General features: G+C 24.4%; 1 protein-coding gene across 1 annotated transcript; it reads right to left on the reverse strand.

Annotated features, from left to right (window-relative positions):
• Window positions 1-1213: 1213 nt before the first annotated feature.
• On the reverse strand, window positions 1214-26604 carry LOC122502293 (trypsin-1-like). Its single transcript, XM_043612256.1, has 5 exons — window positions 26423-26604; window positions 15625-15811; window positions 6639-6943; window positions 5693-5844; window positions 1214-1407 (listed from the first exon to the last, which is right to left on the reverse strand). The coding sequence occupies exons 1-5, from the start codon at window positions 26493-26495 to the stop codon at window positions 1246-1248; spliced, it is 879 nt and encodes a 292-aa protein (XP_043468191.1). The 5' UTR covers window positions 26496-26604; the 3' UTR covers window positions 1214-1245.
• Window positions 26605-27446: the final 842 nt, after the last annotated feature.

A 27446-nucleotide genomic window follows, 5' to 3' on the forward strand; every position in this document is an offset into this window, starting at 1 on the left:
TTATCATGTAATTTATTAAATTTTTTTAAGTAATTTAAATCCTATGAAGAATTTTATTATTTAGAAAAACAATTGAATTCTTGCAATGAATTTCATTACATTTTTTTTAAATAATTGAAATCCTGTGAAGAATTTTATTATTTAGGAAATTCTTGCAAAAAATATTTGAAAATAAGAACATTTTTCGAGGAATTCATTTAAAATTGTATTAAAAATAATTTAAATCCTAGGGAAAATTTTATTATTTATGATAATAATTTGAATTCTTACAACGAATTTTATTTTCATTTTTCTGAATAATTGAATTGATGTGAAAAATTGTATTATTATTATATAATATATATATATATTTTATATTATATATATATTATATTATTATTATTATTATTATTATTATTATTATTATTATTATTATTATTATTATTTTATTGTACTTTTAAAAATAATTGAATTCTTGCGAAGGATTTTATTAAAATTTTTGTAAATAATTTAATTTTTTTTTTTTGAAAAATTTTATAGAAATTTAATTTATTATAAAACATGAAGATAGCGATCACTGCGAGTCTTCGACTCGGAGTTATCGCTATCTTCATGTTTTATAATAATATTCTTAAAAGTTGTTAAATTATTTCAAAAGTTTTAAATTTGAGAATCATAATATTCTTTTGGGTCAGGGAAAAAGTAAAAATTTTGTCTGGAAATTAGGGAAAAGTTAGGGAAAAAGAAAATTAACTTTTTGTGGCAACCCTGACTGTATTATTTACTATTTGAATAGTAGTATTTTATAGTAGTTAAATAGTACATGTAAATATACTATTTAAATACTAGTGTTTTATTTCATTTAAATAGTGCATTTAAAAAATACTATTTAAATAGTGCATTTAAAAAAATACTATTTAAATAGTACATTTAAAAAAATACTATTTAAATAGTGCATTTAAAAAAATACTATTTAAATAGTGAATTTGAAAAAATACTATTTAAATAGTAATAAATTATTTACTATATTTAAATATTCTAAATAAATAGTAGTAAATATTAACAAGTATTATTTACAAAAAAATATATAAAATTTTATAATATAATTCCTATTTAAATATATTCATTAACTATTTAAATAAATATTATTAAACATAAAATAGTACTATTTTTATAAATATTCTAATACTTTAGGAATAAAATAGAACTTTGTGTACTATTTTATAATTTTCCTCTCACTATTCTTGGGAGCACTATTTCTCGGTTTTACGGAATAGCCTGTTGCACAATCCAAGGAATATATTCTGAGACTCGCGTATATATACCCGGAAGACGAGGTCGTGCACATCCAATTCCCGATGAGACCACCCCAACGACCATCGTACTACCGGAATGACTTCCGACCATCAAGGGTCCACCACTGTCAGCCTGAAAATTAAGTGCACAATATGGTTACACATATACAAAGTTATTAAACAATCAAAAAAGGAAATTGTCCCCTCCCCTCTACCCTCTATAAAACATTTCCCTATATATATCATTCTCCACTAAATTAAATCCTTTCATCTTTAAATTCCCCACAAATTGTTAAGTGAAAACATTTAATTGAAAATTACTTCCCCAAACTAACTCTTTAGAAAAACAAACTTGATTTTTCTCACTTTTTTCCTTTTTCTCTTCTTTTTTTCTTTCTTTCCTTCTCTTTTTTTGAATTTGAAATGATTTTAAAGACTCTTTGCAATTGTAGAAATAATTATATTTATATATATATATATATATAAATGGCAAATACACAAATAGTTAACAAGTTTTCCAATTAAAATGTACTCTATTTAATGAAAATGAGGATAGGAGAAAATAGGTCAATGGTGTATTTGTGAGTTATCGTTAACTTGATGCATTAATTCCTCTTTCCGAATGGTGGAAAATTGAGTAATTCTATGTACTATCAAAGGTTTCATCGAACTGCTTCGTCATTTTCGTCGTGCAACGTCCACGGACTACATAATGCCGAGTTATATAGAATTCACGAGGGAAAAGCCTTTCGCTCGATTCACCGAAACTGCTGCTAGCCTTAATTGACTACGAGAATTTAGTGCTTGCGTAGGGAAGGACGTTTTCCTTGCGATTGCGAAAATTACTATCCCTCCCCCCCTCCCTCTTCACTACTATATACGTATATATATATATACATATAGTGTAATAGACAAAATGAGAAAATCGACCTCCTTGTCTTGTGTATATGTATATACGTTTATCTCATAAGTAATAACACACCGAGATCTTGTTTACTCCTACGAATTTCAAGATATAAGTTATTACTATTAGAGGCTTCTCATAATCATCTACTAAAACCTACCATTTACTGCTTTTTTAGAATTTGATACTATTTGCAGGCCTCGGATATAATAACATTTTCGACTATTTTCAAAAAATGCGACTTTTTTCGACTTATTTTCAAAAATTACCTCTTTTTCGACTTTTCTTCCGAATATTGTAATAATTTTTAGTATAAAATGCAACTTACTTTCGAAATTTACAATTGAAAAGAGTTTCAATAAATATTAAAATTTCGTCAAGTTTAATTGAAAATAATTGATTTTTTTTTAAAGTGTTTTATAACAATTTTTGAAAATCAACTTTTGAAGAATATTAAAAGCAAACTTTGAAAATACTTTGAAATTGAATTCCTCGGAAGAATTTAATTTTAAAAAAGTTTTTAATATATTTCGAATATATTCAATTATTTTCTAAAATCTTAATAAATCCTTCGAAACAATTCAATTATTTTTATAAATGGTAAAATTTTTCGCAAGAATTCAATTATTTTAATAAATAGTAAAACTCTTTGCAGGAATTCAATAATTTTCAAAACATATTTAATTGAATTTTTCTCGTAAGAATTCAAATATTTTTAAATATTTCAATAAAATACAATTATTTCCTAAAATTTTTAATAATTTCTTCAACACAATTCTAAATAAAATACTAAATAAATTTTCAAAATTTACAATAAATAAAAGTTTCAATAATTGAAATTTTGTAAAATTTAATTGAAAATAATTGATTTTTTTCAAAATGTATGATAAAAATTTTTGAAAATAAACTTTAAAAGAATTTTTAATTGCAAATTTTGAAAATAATTGATTTCTCAAAAATTTTAATGAAAAATCTTCAAGTGTAAATTTAAAAATGGTAATTAATGAAAATTAGCTTCAAAAAAATTATATTAAAATATTTTTGAAAATAATAATTCTTAGAATTTTTTGCATTCTAATTTTAAAAAATTCAATTATTTTCAATATTTTCAAATACAAATTTCCAAATTGACATAATAATAGTCAATTATTCGGTTATTTGAATCAAATAATTTTTTTTTTCAGTGTAAAAGTACTGGAAAAAAATAACTTTTTAGAATTTAGAAGAACATTCTAAATTTTCGTGTCTTTTTGTTTGCCTCATAAACTATGAAATTACCACGAATTCTAATCTCGATACGAATTCAAAACCTTCAATTTTTTTTATTTTAGTCAATAATTTCCTTTTAAATAACTTCAATCTTAAAAAATTATAAATATTGCTTATAAATTATTATTTAATGAATATAATTTTATTTAAAATTTCAAAAGTAATTGAATTTTAAAAGAGTTTTGTTTACAATTTTCATAAACGTCAAAAAGTTTTAATTTGAAATGGCATAAAATTTTAAGTTTTAGTAAATTAAAAATTTTAAAGAACTTAGATTTTTGAAAAATTTTAATAATTCCAATTCTTCTGAAATTAGTTAAATTTTTTAAATATATTCCATTGATTATTAAAAATAATGGATTTATAGAAGAATTTTACTTAAAAACACTAAAAAAAATTTGAATTTTGGAGAAGTTACAAATGATTATGCAGAAATTCAATTATTTTCAAAAGTAATAAAATTAATTGCAAAAAATTCAATTATTTTGAAAATTTTTTAATATTTCTTGGCACAAATTTCAATTATCTTTATAAATAATAAAATTCTTCTCTAAAATTCAATTATTTTCAAAAATTTAAATAAAATCCTTGTCAAAATTCCAATTATTTTCAAAAATTTCCTCAATTTAATGACTTTCAATAACTACGATTTTAATCAAATTTTCCTAAAGAATTCAATTGTTTAAAAAAAAAATTTCATAAAATTCTACGCAAACATTTAATTATTTTCATAAATAATAAAAATTTCATAGGAATTTAAGTATTTACAAGTTTTTTTTATGAATTTCTTGACAATGATTCAATTATTTTCATAAATAATAAAAGATAAAACTCATTGCAGAATTCTAATTATTTTTAATACAATTTTAATCAAATTCTTCGAAAAATGTAATTATTCTTAAAAAATTTATTAAAATTCGTCAAAAGAATTCAATTATTTACAAATTTAAAAAACAAAAATTCTTTATGTGAATTGAATCTTAATTCCTACTGAAAAATAATAATAATTAATTATTTATTTAAAAAAGAAGTTATTTATGTTTTTGAATATACTTTAACAAGTATAGAAATTCGTAAATAAATGTAATGCAACATTTTCTTTGAGTATCTAATCATTTTAAGAGTGAATCAGAGTATTCTTTAGACTCAGGAAAAAGTCAAAATTTTTGTCTAGAAAAAATACTGCTACAATAGAGCAGATATTTTTCTAGTATTTTTAGTCTAAAAAAATTATTCTTTCAAGAAAATAAATGTTTCGACAATCATAACAAAGTTTTTCTAATATCAAATTGAGACAAAAAACATATCAAAATTTTGCATCCCAACAATTTTTATACTTTTTTTGTCTCAATTTCATATCCTAAAAAAACTGAGAATATTTTTTATATTTTATTTATTTTTTTTTATTTTTTATTTTATTTTATTTTTTTTTATTTTTTATTTTTTATTTCTTTGATAGAGAAACAAACTAATATTTGTTTTTGATGTAAAATACAAAATGGATATAAATAATTATATTTTTTTCTTTTTTAAGCAAAAAACTTTCCAGTTGATGAAATTTTTCTCTTGTTGCGTTTAACATTACATCATTGAAAAGCGATTCATGATCAAAGGACGTCACTTGACTTTGCCGTTGCGATTTTAAAAGGAATTTAACAAAGCCTAGAAGGAAATCAAAGTAAAACAGGTGCTTGAAAGTTAACGACCCAATTTAATAATAATGAAACGTTTTACAGTATCTTGCATTTAAGGAAAGGAAAAAGGCGAAGCAAATGAAAAATGTTTCTAATTTTTCAGAAAAAAAAATTCTTCACGCAAGAATAAAAAATTAATTTTTTTCCCCTAAATTTTTTTTACTTGTATTCTTTGCTTTTTCTTTTTTCATTTTGGTTTCCTTTATTTTTTTGTTTGCTTTCTTTTATTTTCTTTTACTTTTTTGTTTTTTTGTTTCATTTTCTTTTACTTTTTTATTTTATTTTTTGTTTTTTGTTTTATTTTCTTTTACTTTTTTTGTTTCATTTTCTTTTACTTTTTTATTTTATTTTTTGTTTTTTGTTTTATTTTCTTCTACTTTTTTGTTTTACTCTCCTTTACTTTTTTTTGCTTTTTGTTTTACTTTGTTTTACTTTGTTTCCTTCTCTCTTTCTATTCGCTTATTTACTTTTAATTCTTTTTTTTTTGGAATATATTTTTTTTTTGCTTTTCTTTCCTTTCTGTTTTTTTAGTGATTGAATCAAAAACTTACCGAACATGAATCGCGTCCACCATCTTCATATCCGGCGCACATTTGTCCCGATACGACGCGAATTTTTTTCTCTTGACTGGCGTACCACTCGTTGCATACACTATTCTCCAAAACGCGAACATCAACTTTTTGCAGCACGTCCGCTCTTTTGTCTGAAAAACAACGACCTGTTTGTACGATGTTTGCAATCTGCTGTCACACGAGCTTTTTTTTGCTTTTTATTCTTTTTTTTTTATTATTGTGCCCCTTTCTTTTCTCTCCACTGTTCTATGAAATCTCGTCAAAACAAATGTTGCAGTTTTTTTTCCCAATTATATAACGAGCCTTAGGTGTGTGTGCGTGGAAAATTGTTTAAGTGACTTTATTTTGAATAAATTCTTTTGTTCACGTCGGAAATTAATTAAATTTTATATTCGGAAAATTTAACGAGTCTTTTTTTCTTTTGTCTCTATTTGTAGAATTGAAAAATTTCGAATCGAGGGGAAGGAATTTTTTTCTCTCTAATTGGTGCAATTTTGAAAATTTAAAAGGGATTCAGTGAAAAAAATTCCATACAATTTCTACATTTACTAAATATTGCGTGGGAATATATTTTTTAAACTAAGCAATCCAATTATTTTTCTTTTTCAATTTTTGTAAAATTTTCTGCAATTACGAAAGTTTTGCAGGAAAACTTGTAAAATATCTTCAATTAAAAATCTTTTAATAAAAATAATTTCTATTCTCGTTTTTCTTTAATTTATTTTTTTTATTTATTCTCATCGTTTCCAATATTACGAAAACTTTTTTTTAAGTAAAAGAAAAATAATCGGAATAATTGTTTATTAATTACATTTATGGAGGAGAAAAATGTTGAATATTAAAAACTCATGTTCGTGGGATTAAATCGATGGAATATATAGATATATATGTATTGAAAATAAAATCAGTGGCGATTTAATGTTACCTTTTGATTTATCTTCACCGAGCCAACCCCATCCTGCGGTTACTGCATCTTCTCCATTGAAAGCATCAAATCCAGATTTACCTGTTTCATGTGGCAAACATGCAGGCTGAACGCTTTCCGACCAGGATATGGAATTAGTTGTTTCCACAAGGGCCACATCGTTAACATAAAATCTACACTTAAATTCCGGGTGCATCGTAATTGTACTAATAGTTTCCACTCGTGCCGGCGGTGTTTCTGTTTGCTTCAGATTATGCTCACCCAACGTCACTTTAAATTGATTGAAATTTATTTTATCATATCCACTGGAAAATATAAAGAATTACTTGCAATTTTTCTTTATTTAGAGAGAGAAATTATTTTTCAATTTCAATTTTTTTCAATATTATTCGTAATTATTTTTCATTTTTCACTACTATTTGTAGCTAAAATAACGCGAGTGTTGTTTTTCATTCTAATTTTAATAGATATTTAACCGTAATTAGGCTAATTACTATTATTAATTCTCCTTTTCTTGTAAAAAAACAAAATTTTATTATGATCCATTATTTTTAATAATTAATTAACAGTAAGAAAATTTATTGACAGAAATAGAAAAATTTGAAGGTTTTTTATTAGAATTTGTGGTAATTTCATAGTTTATGAGTCAAACAAAAGAAAAGCAAAAATTCATGATTCTCTTATGGAATTATAAAAATTTAATTTTTTCCAGTACTTTTAATAAAAATCCCTGACTTTTCCCTGAATTCCCTGTATCGCAGAATATATGATTATAAAAGTTATAATAGTATTAAAAAACTATATTCCAATTAATATTTTATTTTTATGAAACAAATTTTGAATTTAATATTTTTAAATTATATTATTTTTAAAATAGACTACAAGTGTGGACAAAAAGAATGAATAAAAATATTTTTAATTATTATAGATATTATAAATAATAATAATAATAATAATAATTTTTTTTTTATTATTTGCAATTATTGTCCAATAAAAATATTTCCATTATTTGTAATTATTTTCACCAATTTTTCTATTTTCATTATTCGACATGTAAAGGAAATTAAATTGAAACAAAAAAAATTGAAATAAAAATTTACAATGAAAGTTTCAAAGATGAAAAGATTTAAGTTGAGGTTTTAAAGAAAGAGAGGAAAAGAAAAACAGCTGACAACTAATTATCATGAAAATTAAGTGCAGTGCTTTTTTTTTTCTTTCGCTGAGAGTTTACATCCTTTTCATGAGAGAGAGGATCTTTGATGGGATGAAGTCTTAGTAATTATTTAACTAGGATTTTTACTTTTTATATGTGTATACATATATATATGTATATAGAAACGACACGAAAGCCTTTCTTGGACAGACGACTGCTCTCTGTGAGACTTTGGCTTTGGTTAATTAATGGGCCTTACAAGTGCCTCTGAATAATTAACAAAATTACGACACTTTGGTGTCTCATCCCCTTTCTCTTTCTCTCTTTCTCCCTCTCTCACTCACTCTCTCGTTTCTGGTGTGCTCTCGAAGCCCTGATACTCAGCATTTCCAAAGTTCGAGTTCTGTTTCGTTGTGCTCTTTACAAAGCCACCTTTAATGGGCCCTTTCCATTCTAGTCGCGAGACGTTGCTATTGTTCCCGAAAACCCCCACGGATTATGCGATTTACTTCGTGATGCATCGTTTCTTCTTCCACATAATATAACCCGATTAACGTTAATTCGCGATTATTTCACACGTGCGAATGTCGCAAATTTTATTACATTTGGAGATTGCGTTTTGTTTTATTTAAATTACACTTTAAAGGTATTTTATTTCCTATTTTTACATTATCACCGCATGTGAAAGTATTACTATTGTTTTAATTGTATTCATTTTTCTAATAATAATAATAATAATTAAATAGTTTAGCAATTTTAAAAATAATAGAATTTAAAAATTTGTAATTTAAATTTTTGTTGAAAACACTAAAAAAATCCAATTTTGGAGAAATTATAAATAATTGCAGAAATTCAATTATTTTCAAGAATCATATAATTCTTCTCATAAAATTCAATTATCTTTCAAAGTAAAAAAAAATTTTCGTCAAAATCCCAATTATCTTTATAAATAACAAAGTTCTTCCCCAAAGTTCAATTATTTTCAAATCAATTTCAAATTCCCAAAAATAGTACACAAAGAATTTAATTATTTTCATAAATAATAAAAATTTCTCAGGAATTCAATTATTTACAAATTTTTTTATAAATTCCTTCGCAATAATTCAATTATTTTTATAAGTAATAGATTTTTTTTAAGGAATTCAATTATTTGTAGAAAATAATAATTGATTTGAAAAGATGAAAATAATTTTGAGAAAGTTACTGTAATAATATTCTAATATTTTCTATTTAATTTTAAAAAATTTGATTTAAAATAAATTTAATTTTAATAAATAAATACTAATTTCTACTAATTCATTAGTAAAATTTACTAATTCAAAAACAAAAAGTCAGTCAATAATTTAAATTACCAAACAATTTTACTAATTAAAATTTGGAGCTAGTACTAGTGAAGTAAATTTGAAAAGCACAAAATTTTTTTCTCAGCGTTTGGCAGACATTTTAGGATAGAATTAGCAATTTTAAAAATAATAGAATTTAAAAATTTTTAATTCAAATTTTTGTTGAAAATACTAAAAAAATCCAATTTTGGAAAAATGACAAATAATTGCAGAAATTCAATTATTTTCAAGAGTGATAAAATTCTTCTCATAATTCAATTATCTTTTAAATTTAAAAAAAGTTTTCTTCAAAATCCCAATTATCTTTACAAATATATAATATAACAAAATTCTTCTCCAAAGTTCAATTATTTTCAAATTAATTTCAAATTCCAAAAAATAGTACCCAAACAATTTAATTATTTTCATAAATAATAAAAATTTCTCAGGAATTCAATTATTTACAAATTTTTTTTATAAATTCCTTGGCAATAAAAAAAAACAAAATCATACACAAAAACTAACTTTAAAGTGTGGACAGACAGAATGAAAGAATGAAATACGAAGATTATTATAGTTAATAATTTAATATTTCACTATTTAATTCAATAGATGCTCCTTAAGTTCTGGATCTTCAAATCAACGAAATTTATTTATTTCTTCTTCAAATTAAAATTTTATTCCAATAATTTTGCGTCAGGTTTAAAAAAAATTATAAAGTTTCTAAATGATTAATTTAATTTTTATTGCCATCAGAACTGTAGGAAAATATTTATAATAAAAAATATTTTGTTCAATTGACGGACTATTTGTCTATTATCAAAAAAATATTTACTTGAGTCAAATAATTTTTATTTAAATCAAATAAATGTTATTTGCTTCAAATACAGAAATTTCTTATTGTTTGAAATACAATTTATTTGTTAATAAATTAAAAATATAAATATAAATCACAACGAAAAATTATTTAATTCAAGTAAATATTTATTTGTTAAAAAAGATAAGTGATTTGTTTGGGTAATTGGGTTTTTTTTGTAATTAATTTTTATATAATAATAATAATTCTAAGTGACTAATTGGTCGAGGCAAAAATTCAATGAGAAATTGGATGAGGAATATTTTTTTTCTCGCATCTCTCGGTACAAAAATATAATTAAATGCAAGTGAAGAAGAATATTTGAGAGGAATTCGAAAAGGGAGTTCTCTGCTTCCAATCTCGTTTGATTAGATCAGAAAAAAATCAAATTCGATCGATTTTATTTGCATTTGATAAACTAATTGAACGTTAAGATTGGAATTTCAAATCTCAAAGTCTTTGTAACGTTAAAGATTTTCTTTCAGTTTTTTTTATATAACAAGAAAATAGAAAATTCCGTTAAATAGATCTTGTCAATTTTCAATTACTTTGAAATTTAAATATCCTTTCCTTGTTTAAAAGTAATTATTCATCTTTATAAGAGAAGCTATGTCGCAGTATATTCAAAATTTATATTTTTAGATAGAATAATGTTTATTATTCAGAATTAATATATTTATCTAATATTTATAAATTAATTGTTTGTAGGTAAATTTTAGATTTGGATTTTTTTTTGCGTTTTCTTTTTGAAAATTTTTTTTTCTATTTTTTCTATTTTTTTCTGCTTTTCAGTGGTAAAGTAAATCTTTAGTCAGAAATCAAGATTTTTTTATGGTATTGATGTAAGTAGTGAAGGTAAAGTTCAGTCAGACCAAAAAAGTTGAAATTTTATTTTCCATTCATCTTTGAAATACTATTTTTGCAATTAATTGTAAAAAGTTTTACTCTCTAGTAGAAAGCTTTGGTCAGATGAGAGAACTTTTCTAAGTTAATAATTAAAAATTCCCCTTAATCAGACAAGATGTTTTTTTTATTTTTTTCTAACTTGTTTCACCAGCAGTAAAATAAAGTTTTAGTCCAGTGACTAAAGAATTAAAGTAAAGTTAGAAAAAAAAGAGACGAAATTAATTTTGTAAAATGTCTGCATTCAAAATAAGATATTTCTTACAGCTAAATATAAAATGATATAATCTTGAGATATTGTTAAAAGCTTTAGATTCTTGTTGGAAAAGGTAATTGTGCAAGTTTTACAGCTCAAGCAGCTCTTTGTTTGATAAATCTGTCTCCGCAACCAAGATTTCCCGGGAGATTAAGTCCTTGAGATTTAATGGCATTTGTTGTACTATTTACTGCTTTGCGCCTCATAAATAAAATATTGAATTGTTCTTTTTCTTTCGGCTTTTTTTTTAATCTCCATATAAGTAGTTTTTAACGAGTGCTTTATTATTATTTTCAGAAACACAAAAAACTTTTTTTTTTTCTATTTTTATATGGAAATTTGTTAACTTTATTTATTATACTTTTTGCTGTTTTTTATGACAATTGAAACTCCATTCTACTACTTATACTTAAATATACAAAAAAATACTTGTCTGACTTAAAATCGACTTTAACTACTTAAAAATCATAAACAAATGTCTAAATAAAACTTTCTTTCACTACTGATAGTTTAATTCCCTTAAGAAAGCCTTGGCTGACTTGAAATTGACTTCAACTACTGATTTGAACATTAATAAAAAGAAAAAATTTGTCTGACTGAAACTTAATACTATTACAGATAATTTTCTTAACTGGAAAAAAATTAGCCTGGTTTGAATTTTAAAACCGACTTTGAGTATACAAAAATTTTATTTACTGACGTCGAATAAAATTCAGTTGGACTAAAAGTTTACTCTTCTTTAAAATTAAATTCGTCTATTTTAGAGAAAGTCTTGTCTGACCTATAACTGACTTCTACTACTGAAAATTAATTTACTGACGTGAAATAAAATTCTGTTTCTTTAAAAGTTTTTCTTTCTATAAAATTAAATTCGTCTATTTCGGAAAAACTCTTGTCTGACTTAAAACGACTTTAACTACTGAGAAATTGTCAAGATGTCTAATTAAAATTTCATTCTACTACTAATACTTTATATTTTTGAAAATGACTTGTCCGAATTTGAATCGACTTCACCTTTTTTTCAATTATTATAAAAAAATTTTTAATTTGTCTGACTGAAACTTTGTTTTACTACTGATAATATATAATTCACTGAAAAAAGACTAGTCTGACTAAAAATCGATTTCAACTACTGAAAAATTGTAAAAAATGTCAGACTGACTGTTTTTAGTTAAAGCAATTTTTTCTCATATTCATTAAACTGGCAGAAATATAAAAAAGTGTGAAATAAAGTGTTTACTTTTGTTCTTTTGTTCTTTTTTTCTTTAATAAGAGAAAATAAATGAAGATGATACAAATGTTTTTTGTGAACATGTATTTTGTACTGCGCTTCATTTAGCCAAGCGTTTTGTACGCCTGTTAGTAATTACCGATGGTCTGTAATCTCCACACAATCATAGTTTACAGGAGCCAAGCTTGCTTGACTCTCTCCCTCTCTCTCTCTCTCTCTCGCTTGCTTCGATTTACTGCAAGGCGTGGAACGCAATAACTATCTGGTACTATATCTACCATACAAGCCCAGTAACCATTTAATCATGGCGAGTAAATGTATGAAAGGTTTCTGATTAATAATAGTAAACTATTGTTCTTTGAAGGGCGAATAAATTATACCCTAAACTAGAGGTGTGCAAAAAGCTCGAATAGCATGGTCGAGCTCGAGTTTTAGTTACTCAAAAATATTTGAGTGCTCGAAAAATTTAAGTGCTCAAAATTATTTTAGATTTAATACTGCACGTGTCGGATGGAATTTGGTTCAAGTTCGGATTGATTCTGCTCAGCTCTGCTAGAAAAACGAAAAGCTTGAAAATGCTCGATCGAGCTTTTTGCACAACTCTACCCTAAACTATCATGGGTGTGTTCATGTAATATAACTTTACGGTCAATCAGTCTCGTCTATAAAGTAAGAAGAAAAGAAATATTCCACAAAAAAAAAATAAAATTTAAGAAAAAAAATTAATTCAGAAGAAAAATTTAAAAATTTTTAAATTGTAGTTTATGTTAAGTAATAGCTGTTAATTTTTTCTATTTTAATTAACTAATGAAACTGAATTTAGTTTAATTATAATTTAGTTTAGTTGAGTTGCATTAAATTTTGTAGAAAATTTTTTTCACTTATTATTTTTATTGAAATTAAATGGTAAAAATTATTTCATAAAATTAATTAATTTTATAAAATAATTTTAATGCGCGATGCTACTGAAAATTATTAATAGCAAAATTACAATTAATCGAAATTTCTCGGTTGCTTTAATACACTCAACATGTTTCACTGAATTCATATTATTTGAATACAATGTATATCTGTATGCATTAGAATTTTTATTCGATTCACGTCAAATATTAAATGAAATATTTGTTAATGGCCCTACAATTATAATTTATTATCATTCACTCTATTTAAGTGATTTATTATATCAAATATATTTGTACAATTGTGATTTAATTTTACGAGTAATGTTCAATTAATGAAAGTGTCATATCAAATTTTCACATGACTATCTTTTTATTGCGACAAAAAAAAAATGATTTCCTCTTCAACGATTCAAATATTAATTATACTGATACGTCGGATTTAATTCTTTTTCAAAATATCGAAATTAATCGAAAACTTTTTTTTGGTTAACTAAATAACTTAATGAAATACCATGAATTTATTTTTTAAATTTAAATACAGTTTAGAATAGTATTAACTTTGATAGATGTACATGAAAGTTTTCATAAAAATTGAAAAAAAAATTAAGAAACTTTGTCTGACACAACTTTAATTCTACTAATGGTATTTTTTTTACTAGAGAAAGATTTGCTTGATTTTAAACCGCTTTCTATTACTAAAATTTCATTAAATGATGTTGAATAAATTTCAGTTTTACTAAAAATTTTTCTTTCTTCAAAATTAAATTGGCCTGTTTTAGAAAAAGTTTTAGGCTAACTTAAAACCGACTTCTACTACTGAAACTTAATTTACTGACGTTAAAATAAATTCAGTTAATGTAAAAGTTTTTTAGTTTTTAAAATTAAATTTACCTGTTTTAGAAACAGTTTTGTCTGACTTAAAACCGACTTCTACTACTAAAACTTTATTTTTTGACGTCGAATAAAATTAATTATCACTAAAACTTTGCTTTTCTTTAAAATTAAATTCGCCTATTAAAGTCTGGCTTAAAATTGACCTCTACTACTGAAACTTAATTTACTGACGTTGAATAATATTTAGATACACGAAAAGTTTTTATATTTTTAAAAAAAATTAAATTTAAAGGTTTTAGAAAAAGTTTTGTCTGACTTAAAAATGACTTTTACTACTGAAAAATTTTTTTTGACGTCGAATAAAATTTACTTTCACCAAAAGTTCTTCTATTTTTACAATTGAATTCACTTTCTTTGGAAAAAGTCTTGTCTGACTTAAAACCGACTTCTACTACTAAAACTTTATTTTTTGACGTCGAATAAAATTAATTTTCACTAAAACTTTGCTTTTCTTTAAAATTAAATTCGCCTATTAAATTCTAACTTAAAATTGACCTCTACTACTGAAACTTAATTTACTATAAACGTCAAATAAAATTGAGTTTCATTAAAATGTTTTTTTTTCAGAAATAAATTCGCCTATTTTAGAAAAAGTTTTAGTCTGACTTAAAACCGACTTTACTACTGAACCTTACTTTACTGACGTCGAATAAAAATCACTTTCACTAAAACTTTGCTTTTCTTTAAAATTAAATTCGCCTATTAAAGTCTGACATAAAATTGACCTCTACTACTGAAACTTAATTTACTAAACGTCAAATAAAATTCTGTTTCATTAAAAGTTTTTCTTTTTTTAGAAATAAATTCGCCTATTTTAGAAAAAGTTTTGTCTGACTTAAAACCGACTTTACTACTGAAACTTAATTTACTGACGTTATTAAATATCTTTTTTATTTTTGAGACGCATTAGAAAAGATTCTTATAAGTAACAAAAATTCATTTAATGTAAGTTACTAATAGAAAAATATTATTAAAAAATGTCCTTGCTTAGAATCAAAATGATTATGTTTCTTATTTTTTGAAGCTGAAATAAAATTTCAGTAAATTTTATTAGAATTAGTAAATTTTGCTCATAAATTAGTATAAGCTACTATTTATTAGTAAAATTTACTAATTCAAAAGCAAAAAGTCAGTGACTAATTCAAATTTACGGATTAAAATCTGAAATTGTTAGAAATATTTGTATCGAAAAAAATTGTCGCCCATTTGAATGTTCAAAACTTATCAGTAAATTAATATTTATTTTAATGGTGGGATAATATTATTAAAGGTTAATTTTCAAAGAAAATTATTCAATGTTATAAATATAAAGAAGGAATATTCATCCATTGCCATAGAGGATTGTTAATTTCATTGTAATTTGAATTTTGAGTTTATACTATTTTGCTGGGAATGGAAAGTGGTTTTCCAAGGCAGCAAGTAGCAAAAAGGTTTGAATTTATCGTTCCATAACAAAGCAAACCACTTACGAGCAGAAGCAATGTGCAGCAGTGAGAATGAATTTCGAGTTGAGAATTGTGCCACCGCACCAGTGTCCTCCTTTCCTTGTGATGCTCACCAGCCAAGGAAATTCACGTGGTATGGCGTCCTGCCCTCCGACCACTCGGGCGTTACGACGTATCCCGGTTGCACCATGACCGCAGGGGACATCTGCCACTGTGATCAATTGCGAATTTCCGCGTTATTCATTTGTCACAAGTATTATAATTAATTACAACTAGTGAATTCTCGTTTATATTATATATGTATTTATATATATATAAAGATATATAGAAATACATTTATAGAGAAAATTTTCAATTGTTGCGTAATCAACGAGAGGGAATAATGTTATTTGATTTTCAAACAAAACTAAATCATCGCACTGCCTGCTGCCTTCATATTTGAACAATTTTCCAGCTCTTCTATTATTTTAATCATGAATCAATATAACAATTATTGTCCAGAAACCAGAAACGGATTCCGTTCATCATTATTTATAATATAATGCAAATGGACAATTATCTCAAACGCAAATTTGTAAAATCAATTATTGTGGTGATTTGAAATTTATTTTTATTATTTTAATTAGAAGGGATAACTTTTTTTTTGGTTAAAAGTAGAATTTGTTTTATTTAATTTAATACTTTTAGAGAATTTTTTACTTTTAATTTTGATTTAATTTAGGAATATTTAGTTTTGTATAGAGAAATTCAATAACTAGTTTTTATTTGAAAAGTTTTGTGTTTAATAGCGAGAAAATAGTGTGGCTGACTTAAACTGAGTGTAACTACTGATATTTATTAACAAGATTGTAACGAATTTGTCTGACTACTTCTGTCTTTCACTACTGATAGAAAATTCCATTGGGAAGTCAAACTAGAAAAATTTGTCATGACTGATGGAGTTTCATTTGATGATATTGATAAAGTTAGAAAAATTTCAGTCTGACCTAAAACTGACTTGTACTACTGATACTTTAATTCACTAAAATAAGACTTGTATGACTTAAAATCGACTTGAACTACTGAAAAAATGTTTAAAAAAAATAAGTTTGACTATAACTTCCTTATGTAACTGATTCATTAGTCTATCGAAAAAAGACTTTCCTGACTTAAAATCGACTTAAACTACTGAAAAATTATAAAATAATGTCTGACTGAAACTCTTTTTCACTACTGATATTTTATTTGATTAAAGAAAGAAATTCAGTTGCACTTAAAGCTTACTTTTCTTTAATATTAAATTCGCCTATTTCAGAGAAAGTCATGTCTGACTTATAATTGACTTCTACTACTGAAACTTAATTTACTGACGTCAAAAAAAATTCAGTTACTCTAAAAGTTTTTCAGTTTTTAAAATTAAATTCACCTGCTTTAGAAAAAGTTTTGTCTGACTTAAAACCGACTTCTACTACTGAACCTTACTTTACTAACGTCGAATAAAATTTACTTTCACTAAAACTTTGCTTTTCTTTAAAATTAAATTCGCCTATTATTGTCTGACTTAAAACCGATTTCTACTACTTAACTTTAATTTATTGACGTCGAATAAAATTCACTTTTCTTTAAAATTAAATTCGCCTATTATTGTCTGACTTAAAATCGACTTATACTACTGAAACTTAATTTACTGACGTTGAAATAAATTCAGTTAATGTAAAAGTTGTTTAGTTTTTAAAATTAAATTCACATATTTTAGAAAAAGTCTTGCCTGACTTAAAACCGACTTCTACTACTGAAACTTAATTTATTATGGGGTCATCTGTATATTACGTAACACTTCAAGGGGAAGGCGATGGGTCAAGAAATGTGTGTCAACCTGCAGAGAAATTGGTGCCAATGTATCTAACAGTTTTCGACATGAGGGAGGGGGGGGGGGGGTAAAAAAATGGTCAAAAATAGTGAGAGACAAATAAGTTTAGAAAATAAAATCTGTTTTTGTATAAATTACATAATTATTATAGTATATAAAATTTTAAATTACAAAATTAGTTTAAACAGTTTATTCTGTACACATATATATAAATTATGAATTACAAAATCAGTGCAAACAATATATACATATATACATGTATGCATCTATATGTATATAAATTTAAATAAAGCGTGTATTTGAAATGCTAGAATATATTTCCCATGTACAGTGGGGAGAAGTGAACAATAACAGTTACCGCAATTGCGGTAAACATACGAATAACGGGTCTACAACCATAGAGCTTTACCACAATTACAATAACCTGCACTGTACGTTGCAGGCCGTCGCGTCTCTTCTCTTAGTATTCTCAGAATTTAACGAATAAGCTCTACGCTTTAAAAGATAATAGTTTTGAAGTGCACACTGTTATTAACTTTGAAATTAAAAAATGAAAAAAAAATACTAAAAATTTAAGAGCTTTCATATACGTTAATCCAAGAAAATGGTCATTTTGAGGTCAAGTAAAAGCCAATTTTGAATTTCTCCTCGCAGAAAAAAAATTTCTAACTCTAAATTAAAAAAAATTGTTGTAAAAGTTTTCCTCATATACTACTATGTGAATTAGTAGCTTTTTTTTATTTCATTTATTTTCTTTAATAAAATAAATTCACAGTTTTCTTAAATATATATGAAATTAATACTAAAAAAGAACAAATTGACAAAAATTTGAATCAATTTTTTATTTGATCCACATTTTTGGTATCAATTCGTAACAATTTGATACTATTATATGTTAACAGTGTTTTAAATTTCTGTTTATAAGAAAAAGAGTAAAGCAATGTTTGTAATTTGTAATATTTACTTTGATATTAGTCATGTGGGAGAATTTCGACCTATTCTATCTTCTATTCACATTTTATGAAACTAAACACAAATTAGGCAAACCGATTGGCATTTGCAATTCGAGGTTTGCTTGGGAAATTCCTAATATTCATTCCATCAGAATACGATTTCATCTCGACACTCTCTCTCGACCAATACGATTGCATTTCAAATATTTCCATTATGATGTAGGTTGCGAGTAAATTGGTATTCAAGGTCTCTGTTTAATTAAGATGTTGTAAACTGTTCGCATTCATTGTGTTATTAATACCCAAAGAGAGTATTTCCTACCATACTCGACTCATTGTGGAAAATCGTATTTAGATGAAACGGTCAATTAAGCTGAGAATACTTCATATTTATTCGAGGAGATTATAATACGAAAGTTGCACATTAAGTTTTCAATCAATAGAGACTTATTAATACAATAATTAGTAGTACAAGTAAATTTTACTTAGACTTCAATTTTTCACACTTTATTTTTAATTAATTATTAGAATTTTTTTTATTTTTCTTATTACTTTTATTTGTCTCTATTATTTGTTATAATATTCTTATTGTTATTCTTATTTTTATAATTGTTATTATTATTATTATTATTATTATTATTATTATTATTATTATTATTATTATTATTATTATTATTATTATTATTTTCTGTAATTTTTAAGTAATACTCGACAGTATTGGTCAGACATTTATTATTCATCCAATTTCAGAAATTTTAATTCTAGTAGTAAAGAACATTTTAGTCAGACATCTTCCCACTTCTCGTAATTTTAGTTTTATTAATAAAATTTCATTTTTGTCAATCATCTATAGTGTCACCTAAACAATAATTACTATTTAAATAACTAAATTTCATATTAGTGGTACCAATAATTTTTAGACGCTCTTTTATATTTATTTTCAAAACAATTCTACATTACACAATTGTAGACTACACTATTTAGTAATTTTAAGTTTTGGTCATTGGATTTTTTTTCCAAACTTCCGTAAACCCAAGGGCTTGTCACAGTAATAGAGGAAGGTTTAGTCCAGACATAAATTCGTTGAACTTCTACAATTACAGTTGCAGTAGTAGAGATAAGTTACAGTCAGACATCCTAACCAATTGCAACGTAACTTTTAGCAGAAACAGTAGTCAAAGTCAGTCCTTATTAGACAAAAAGTTCTTTAAGTCTTTTTTTCAGTAGTAAATGTTTAATTTAGTCAGACAAATTCTCGAATTTTGTAATTTCATTATAAGTGGTAAAGGTTATTTTATGTCAGACGTTGTAACCAAAAGCTATAATACTTTTACAGGTCATTTATGTTAATCTATCGCGATGAGGGTTGTCTGACTTAAAATTGACTTAAACTACTGAAAAATAAGAAAATAATGTCTGGCTGAAATCTCCTTATTCTACTGATACTTTAATTCACTGAAATAAGACTTTTTTTATATAAAATCGATTTTAACTACTAAAAAATTATTAAATAATGTCTGGCTGAAATTTCCTTACACTACAGAAATATTATTTCACTGAAAAATGGCGTGTCTGACTAAAAATTGACTTCAACTACTGCGATGTTATAAAATATTTTCTGACTAAAACTTCCTTCTAATAATGATGCTGAAATTTTAGTTTACTGGAAAAATACTTGTCTGACATATAACCGACTGTGACTATATACTTAGTTAAAAATTAGAAAAATTTGTAAAAAATAAGTCTGAATGAAAGTCCCTTCTACTACTGATACTTTAATTTATCGAGAAAAGACTTGTCTGACTTAAATTTGACTTTAACTACTGAAAAATTGAAATGTCTAACTGAAACTCTCTTATACTACTGGTACTAAAATCGATACCGAAAAAAATTTTGTTTGACTAAAACTCGACTTCAACCATTAACAAGTCTTACAATATTGTCTGACTAAAACTCTCTTTTACTACTGATGATGAAATTTTAATTCTCTGGAAAAACTTCCTTTTACTACTGATTCTGAAATTTAAATTTTCCAAAAAATACTTGTCTGACTTAAAACTGACTATAACTAATAATAATAGAATTTAAAAATTTGTAATTCAAATTTTTGTTGAAAACACTAAAACAATTTAATTTTGGAAAAATTAAAAATAATTGCAGAAATTCAATTATTTTCAAGAATGATAAAATTCTTCTCATAGAATTCAATTATCTTTCAATTTTAAAAAAAATTCTGGTCAAAATTCCAATTATCTTTATAAATAACAAAATTCTTCTACAAAGTTTAATTATATTCAAATCAATTTCAAATTGCCAAAAATAGTACACAAACAATTTTATTATTTTTATAAATAATAAAAATTTCTCAGGAATTCAATTATTTACAAATTTTTCATAAACTTCTTCGCAATAATTCAATTATTTTTATAAATAATAAAATTTTTTTTAAGGAATTTAATTATTTTCATAAAAAAATAATTAAAAATTGTAGAAAATAATAATTGATTTGAAATGATGAAAATAATTTTGAAAAAGTTACTGTAATAATAATCTTATAATATAAAACAATGATTTTATCACTCGGTCATCTTTAATTATTATAAAACGCGAAGATATCGATCACTCCGAGTCTTTGACTCGGAGCAATCGCTATCTTCGTGTTTTATAAAAATATTCTTGTAAGTTATTAAATTGAAAAAGATTTGAATTTGAAATTCTTAATTCCTATGAAAAATAATAATGGTTAAATATTTATTTAAAAAAAATTTACTGATGTTTTCGAATAATTTTACAATTAAAGAAACTCGTCAATAAATGTAACAGAATATTTTTTTGAGTAAAATTATTTCCTTTATTTTCTAAAAATTTAAAAAGTTTCAATTTCATTTTCAATTTAAATTTGTAATTGACAAATAGAATAGAATATGTAATGTTACTTTTTCAAAAGAAAAGAATAAGTTTCTGAACAATATTGTTATTGAGAAATAAAAATTATTGATAAAATGGCTATATTTTCTAATTCTTAATTATAATTTTTTAACAATTAATTAACAATTTTCTCATATTTTTTAAAAATAAAAAGAAGAAAAATTTGCGTAATTTAGATCAGTCGAAATTTGTTATAGAAAAAAGCATATAATAAACAAAATTTATTTCTTAATCATAATTTTTTTATATTTTCTAAATTCAAATATTGTTTTATTATAAATCATGAAAAAATACCTGCATTATAGTTAATAATTGTCTTAAATCGACTTCAACGATTGAAAAATTGTAAATACTTAGTCTGACGTGAAAACGACTTCAACTACTAATAAATTATAAAAAATAATTCTGATTGAAACTTCCTTATACTATCGACACTCAAATTTTAGTTACTTGAAAAAATACTTGTCTGACTTAAAACCGACTTTTACTACTGATTTAAAACTTTAACAAAAATTGACAAAAAAATAAGTCTGACTGAAACTTCTTACTACTACTGATATTTTAATTTGCTGGACAAAAATTTATTTTAAAACATACTTTTACCACTGATCCGAGAATTTAAAAAAAGTCGTAAAAATATGTTTGAAACTCACTTCTAGTACTAATACCTTAATTCTCTAAAAAAAAGTTTTTTTTAGAAAGTTTTTCACTACTGTTACAAAAATTAGAAAAATATCGAAAAAAATGTTTCATTGAAACTATCCTCCATTATACTGATAATTTAATTTACTAGAAAAAATGTGTCTGACTTCAAACTTATTTGTACTACTTAATTTTTCTTTTTCTTTCTAATGTTTCGTTTACATTTTATTATTTTGCTTTGCCTTTCACTTCTTATTCGTTTACATTGACTTTTACTCTTCTTTCTCTTCCTCTTTTAATTCTTCATCATATTCTTTATAACGAAATTATATTTCTCCACGGAAAAATAATAACTGTATAGTAAAATAATACCCTCTCATCTTTATACAGTTTTTTAAGAAAAGTTCATCCGCAATCCTATCTGGTATATAAAGAAAAGCCAATATTGAAAGATTTTAACATGTCAGTCGACTTTTCTTTCCCATTCTCTTTTAAAATCTAAAGAAAGTTTTATTTTTCTTTCTCTCAACGAGAAATAACATATAAGTACATTAGAGTGTGTTTATGCGTGTACGTCACATCTTATCAAGTTAATCCTAGATTCACGTCGAAGGAACGTCAAAATATTAGCATATTATCATGATCGTGTTCGACCTGGTTTTGACATATCTATTACGCGTTTTCAAATAGAGACGACTTGGAATTCTATATACATATATATATATATTCTATAATGTATATACATATATAGTATTGGACGGATTTAGAGGTCCAATTAATCAGCCGGGGCGTGAAACGTGGGTCCTGTATGGCAGAGGGATTGTGATGACAGATCCACCGTATAACCATCCCTATGCTTGGGCATTAAATTCACACACAACAGAGAGACTGCGGAGGATCCTTCAGCGCCCTGAATCGATTAGCATTCCGATCGACGTGGCGTCAGTTTCAAGTTTCAATTAAATCGATATAGTCAACCTCATATATAAGAGAAGGGTGGTGGGAATAGATTTGCAGCATGCACGTACATGACGCTAGGTTGCTTTGAGAGGATTAGCCGTTCACCTTTGGATAAACCTTTAGCGGTCTCGTTCAAACGAATTACGAATTCTCCATATATATACATATACATACATATACTAGATAAGCAAAGACTTTGAAGATAACGTGGATTTGTGGGATGCCACACCGATTATATAACTTTGAAATGAACCTTTGACGCAAAAGAGAGGCGAGTGTTATTTTCCTTTTTTCGGGGGGGTGGAAAGGTGGTGAAAATAAAAAGAAATACAATTTTCTTTAGTGTGTGTGTGTAAATTTTTTTTTTCTTATCCTCATGCTACTGTAAGCGTTAATTTATTTTTCCGTTTGTGTGTGAAAATGTAATTTTTGTTTTTTTTTTGCATTAAAAAAAAAGAGGGAATGAAAAAAGGTGGGAATAAATCCGAATGGAGTGGATAGGAGAAATGAAACTAGTTGGGTAAGAATCGGACCCTGCGGTGCGATAAAAGTAATACGGATGTAACGTGTCACTGAGAAATTTATAGAGTCAGCATTCTTGTTGTCTTAATTTCAGTTTGGCTACTTCATTTTTAATTGGTGTTGAAGCATTCTTTTAATTTACATCTTTCATCACTGTTTTTTTTCTTTTCTCTGTTTTTTTTTTTTTTTGATAATTTCCATTCGGTCTTTTTTCTTCTTTAAATTTCCCTAATTTTATTTCTGTAAATTTCTCTCTTTTAAGTCGAATAGTCTTTTTTTAAATTATTTAAAACTTTTCAAAATTTCTTAAAACTATTCAAAAACTTTTTAAAATTTTCTAAAATTCTTAAAACTATTCAAATCTTTTAAAATCTTTTCCAAATTTCTTAAAACTATTAAAAATTTTTTAAATATTAATATTTAAAAAAATTTTACAGTTTTTCTAAGGATATCAAATTGAGACGAAAAACGTATCAAAAGTGTTGCAAAGCAACGTTTTGATTCGTTTTTTTAAATTAAATTTAAAAAAAATTTTTTTTAGTACTTTATTAGTTTTTTCCGAAATATGGAGAACTTGATTAAAGTGGAAATATTAAAAAACAAAAAAATACTTTTCATTGCAATATTGTCATATTGGAAAATAAAATTACAAAGGATTTTCACTCATATATACATACATGTATGTAAAGCACATGAGGTTATATGCAATCAATGTATGATAATTACTGTACTTCCGTATTTGCAGTGTGCTTTTTCAGCTCCGAGAGAAATTGCAACGCATAAAATTCTGCATCACCTAACATTGTTGCATGTAATACAATAATAACGATTGACTGATTTTATATTGCGACATTATTTCAAAAATAACTGATTTTAAAATTATTATATAGAGGATTTAAAGTTCGCGTGAATTTTATTCGTTTCACACAAAAATTTGTTTCTCTATTTCAAAATAAAAAGAGAAGAATTATGTCATGTCACAGTTTTATACTTTTAGTATAAAAATAAAGTTAATACCTTAATAATAAAAAAGGTAATACCTTCTTTACAAAAAAAGAAAATAATTATTCTATATTGAAATAAATAAAATGTTTTTTATTTTTATTTATTTATTTATTTATCTACAATTTAATGTTTTTACAAAGGAAAGTAATAAAATTTACAAAAATAAACAACATTAGTTATCAAAATGTTCTGAAATATTTTCTTTCGAGAAAATTAAATTGTATTGAATAAAGAAATGAATTAATTAATAGATAAAAAATAATTTAAATAGAAATTGACTCTAATTGCAAATTATATATTTGAGTAAAAAAATTTAAAGAGGCAACTGTAATTAGGAACGAACAAAGATTTACTTTTATATATATATAAATACGCATTGAAGTTAAAAGAAATACAAAACTTGAATGTTGAACACGTATATAAATTTGGTTTATTAACTTCCGGTTCTTCCACTTTGCGACAAAGTTCTCCATTAACTTCCGTTCTGTTTCACATTCCGCCTCGTTGAATCGAGTTCAGTCTCGAAATGCATCGAATCGTTATAAGTGCAATTTTTACTTTTTCTATAGCGATTTTTACTGTTTCCGTCATAATCATAAACATTTACTTGTAAATACTCTACAGTTTGACACTAATATTGAGGAAAAAGGTCCTTTAAAGAAATAAAAAAGTTCACCACTTTTGAATTTATAACAAAATATTTCAACGCATTTTTATTTTTCTATACAATGGTAATAATAATAAAAATATTAATAAAATATATTATTAAAATTAATTATACCTAAAAATAATAATAATACAAAAAATAATAATAATTTCCTGATTTCCAAATAGAAAATTTACTTTTTCCCTGTTCAATATTACAAAAACATAGAAGGGAAATTTAATTATTAAAAAATGGTAATTTTAATCAGAAAAAATTTGATTTTAAACTTCAAGGGCTACAATTTATTTAAAAAATAAAATTAATTACTTTAACTAACCTCCCTCGGTTATTTTCAAAAATTTTAATAAAATTCTCTAAAAAAGAATGCAATTATTTTTATAGAATTTTAGAAAATTTCAATTATTTCAAGAATTTTCAATCATTTGTTTATAAAAATTTAATCATCTCTAAGAAGTAAAGTTGGAATATTTTAATAACCAATTTTTATGAAATTTAAAGAAAACTTGTTGGAATTTCAATTTTTTATTAAAATTTTTTAAATTAAGTAGGTAATAAAAATTTTAATTGTATATCTTTCGGAATTAAATTATTGTAGATGCAATTTGGATATGATTCTTAAAAAAAAAATTCAGTCAGTTTAAAAAAAATTCATTTAATTTAATAATAATCTGATAAAATGTTTTTTGAAAAATTCAAGTAAATTAAAAAAATTTAATTAAAATTTCTATTGTTTTCAGATTTTCTATATAAAACAATTGAACTATTTAAATCTTTTAGTTTAAAATCTTCTGAATTTTTAATTAACTCGGAATAGTTGCAACTGTTTTCAAATAAAATATTTTTAAAATATTAAAAAAATTTTTTAATTGTAATTATTAGTTTGAAGAAAATTATATTAAAATTTAATTATTTATTTATTAATATTATTCAAAGAGAATTTTTTTAAGTTTTTTGTTTCTTTTATATATTTTTTTCATTTTCTAAGTTTTTGAGTATTTAGAAAATGATAATAAATATTTGATTTTATTACTCGGTCGTTTTAATTAATTTATAATTTTTAATTTATTTATGCTTTTTAACACCAAAAATCAGAATTGATGTAGTAATTCTAGAAATTAGATATTTTTTCATCACTTTTGATAAAGTTACCTTTTTTCCTGATTTTCCTGACGTTTAATTAAATTAATTGCCTTCTTAATAATTATTTTTTTATTATTGTTAAGGAAAAAATTGTAATTATAATTTTTATTTTGTATTAATTATTGTTTTCATTATTGGTAATAAAAAAAAACTTACAGTTTATGTGTCCTTTGACGAAGAGTGTAACAAATCCCAAAATCACTAAAATTATGAAGGTTCGACTGTCCATTTTTTATTCAAGTAAAATATGTAAAATATGCACAATGTAAATAAATATAATAAATATATAAATAAATAAGAAAATTTATAAATAAGTAAATAAATATATAAATAAATTAATAAATAATTAAATAAATAATTAAATATATATATGAACTACAAAAAAAAGAATGAAAAGCAAAAAAAGGAGAATTGAAAGAATTACTGTTTGTTGGTTCTTTATATATATTTGGATTGACTGCATTTTCTGTGAAATCCCCCTACCTTTATGATAATATTTTTTTTTCTCGAGAGCAATGTATCGGGAACTAATTTTGATTTGCTCGTGCAGTTATCAGAAGACAGAGAGTTCGTAGATAATAATAACTGAGAGCATTGTAAATTGTCAGGTTCGTGTTTCATCGCGTGTGTACACCTGCGCGACCGTGGATTTAGAGTTTAATTGCCAAGGTAAATAAGTCAGTAATGTCGAAATCGTCGAAACAACGACCGCATTGACATCCGGGCATCTGATCAACGTCACCATACGTCATACCATAATCACCTTTCATGAACACCAAGCTCATGGTTCAATTGACGATAATTGTCGTTAGTTGATTGTCTCTACGCTTAATCACTTTTACTCTCTCTCCCTTTCTCTCTCTCTCTCTCTTCATACATCACAAAGTTCAATTACCCACAGAATTAGAAAATTTCTAATTCTCTTCGATGTCGTACTTTTAATATTTTTATTCATTTTTCTCTACTAATTACAATTTTTAATAATTTATCATTTGCATGAATAAATATTTTTGCATTTATTTTCTTTTAATTTTTTTTATTTGTTTACTTATTTTTTCAATAATTTATTATTTACAAAAAAATAAATATTTTTTCATTTATTTTCGATAAATTTATTTTATTTGTTTACTTATTTTTTCAATAATTTATTATTTACATAAATAAACATTTTTTCGTTTAC

Source organism: Leptopilina heterotoma, unplaced genomic scaffold (genome assembly GCF_015476425.1).
Source record: "Leptopilina heterotoma isolate Lh14 unplaced genomic scaffold, ASM1547642v1 Lhet_226, whole genome shotgun sequence".
NCBI classification, from domain to species: Eukaryota; Metazoa; Arthropoda; class Insecta; order Hymenoptera; family Figitidae; genus Leptopilina; species Leptopilina heterotoma.

What these genes read in the sequence shown, in the direction of transcription:
- LOC122502293 (XM_043612256.1), bottom strand. Translation starts at nt 26,495, where the DNA reads ATGGACAGTCGAACCTTCATAATTTTAGTGATTTTGGGATTTGTTACA. An exon ending in CGGTGAAGATAAATCAAAAG is followed by an intron (nt 5,845 to 6,638) that starts GTAACATTAAAT and finishes GTTGTTTTTCAG; the next exon opens with ACAAAAGAGCGGACGTGCTG. An exon ending in GTGGACGCGATTCATGTTCG is followed by an intron (nt 1,408 to 5,692) that starts GTAAGTTTTTGA and finishes CTTAATTTTCAG; the next exon opens with GCTGACAGTGGTGGACCCTT.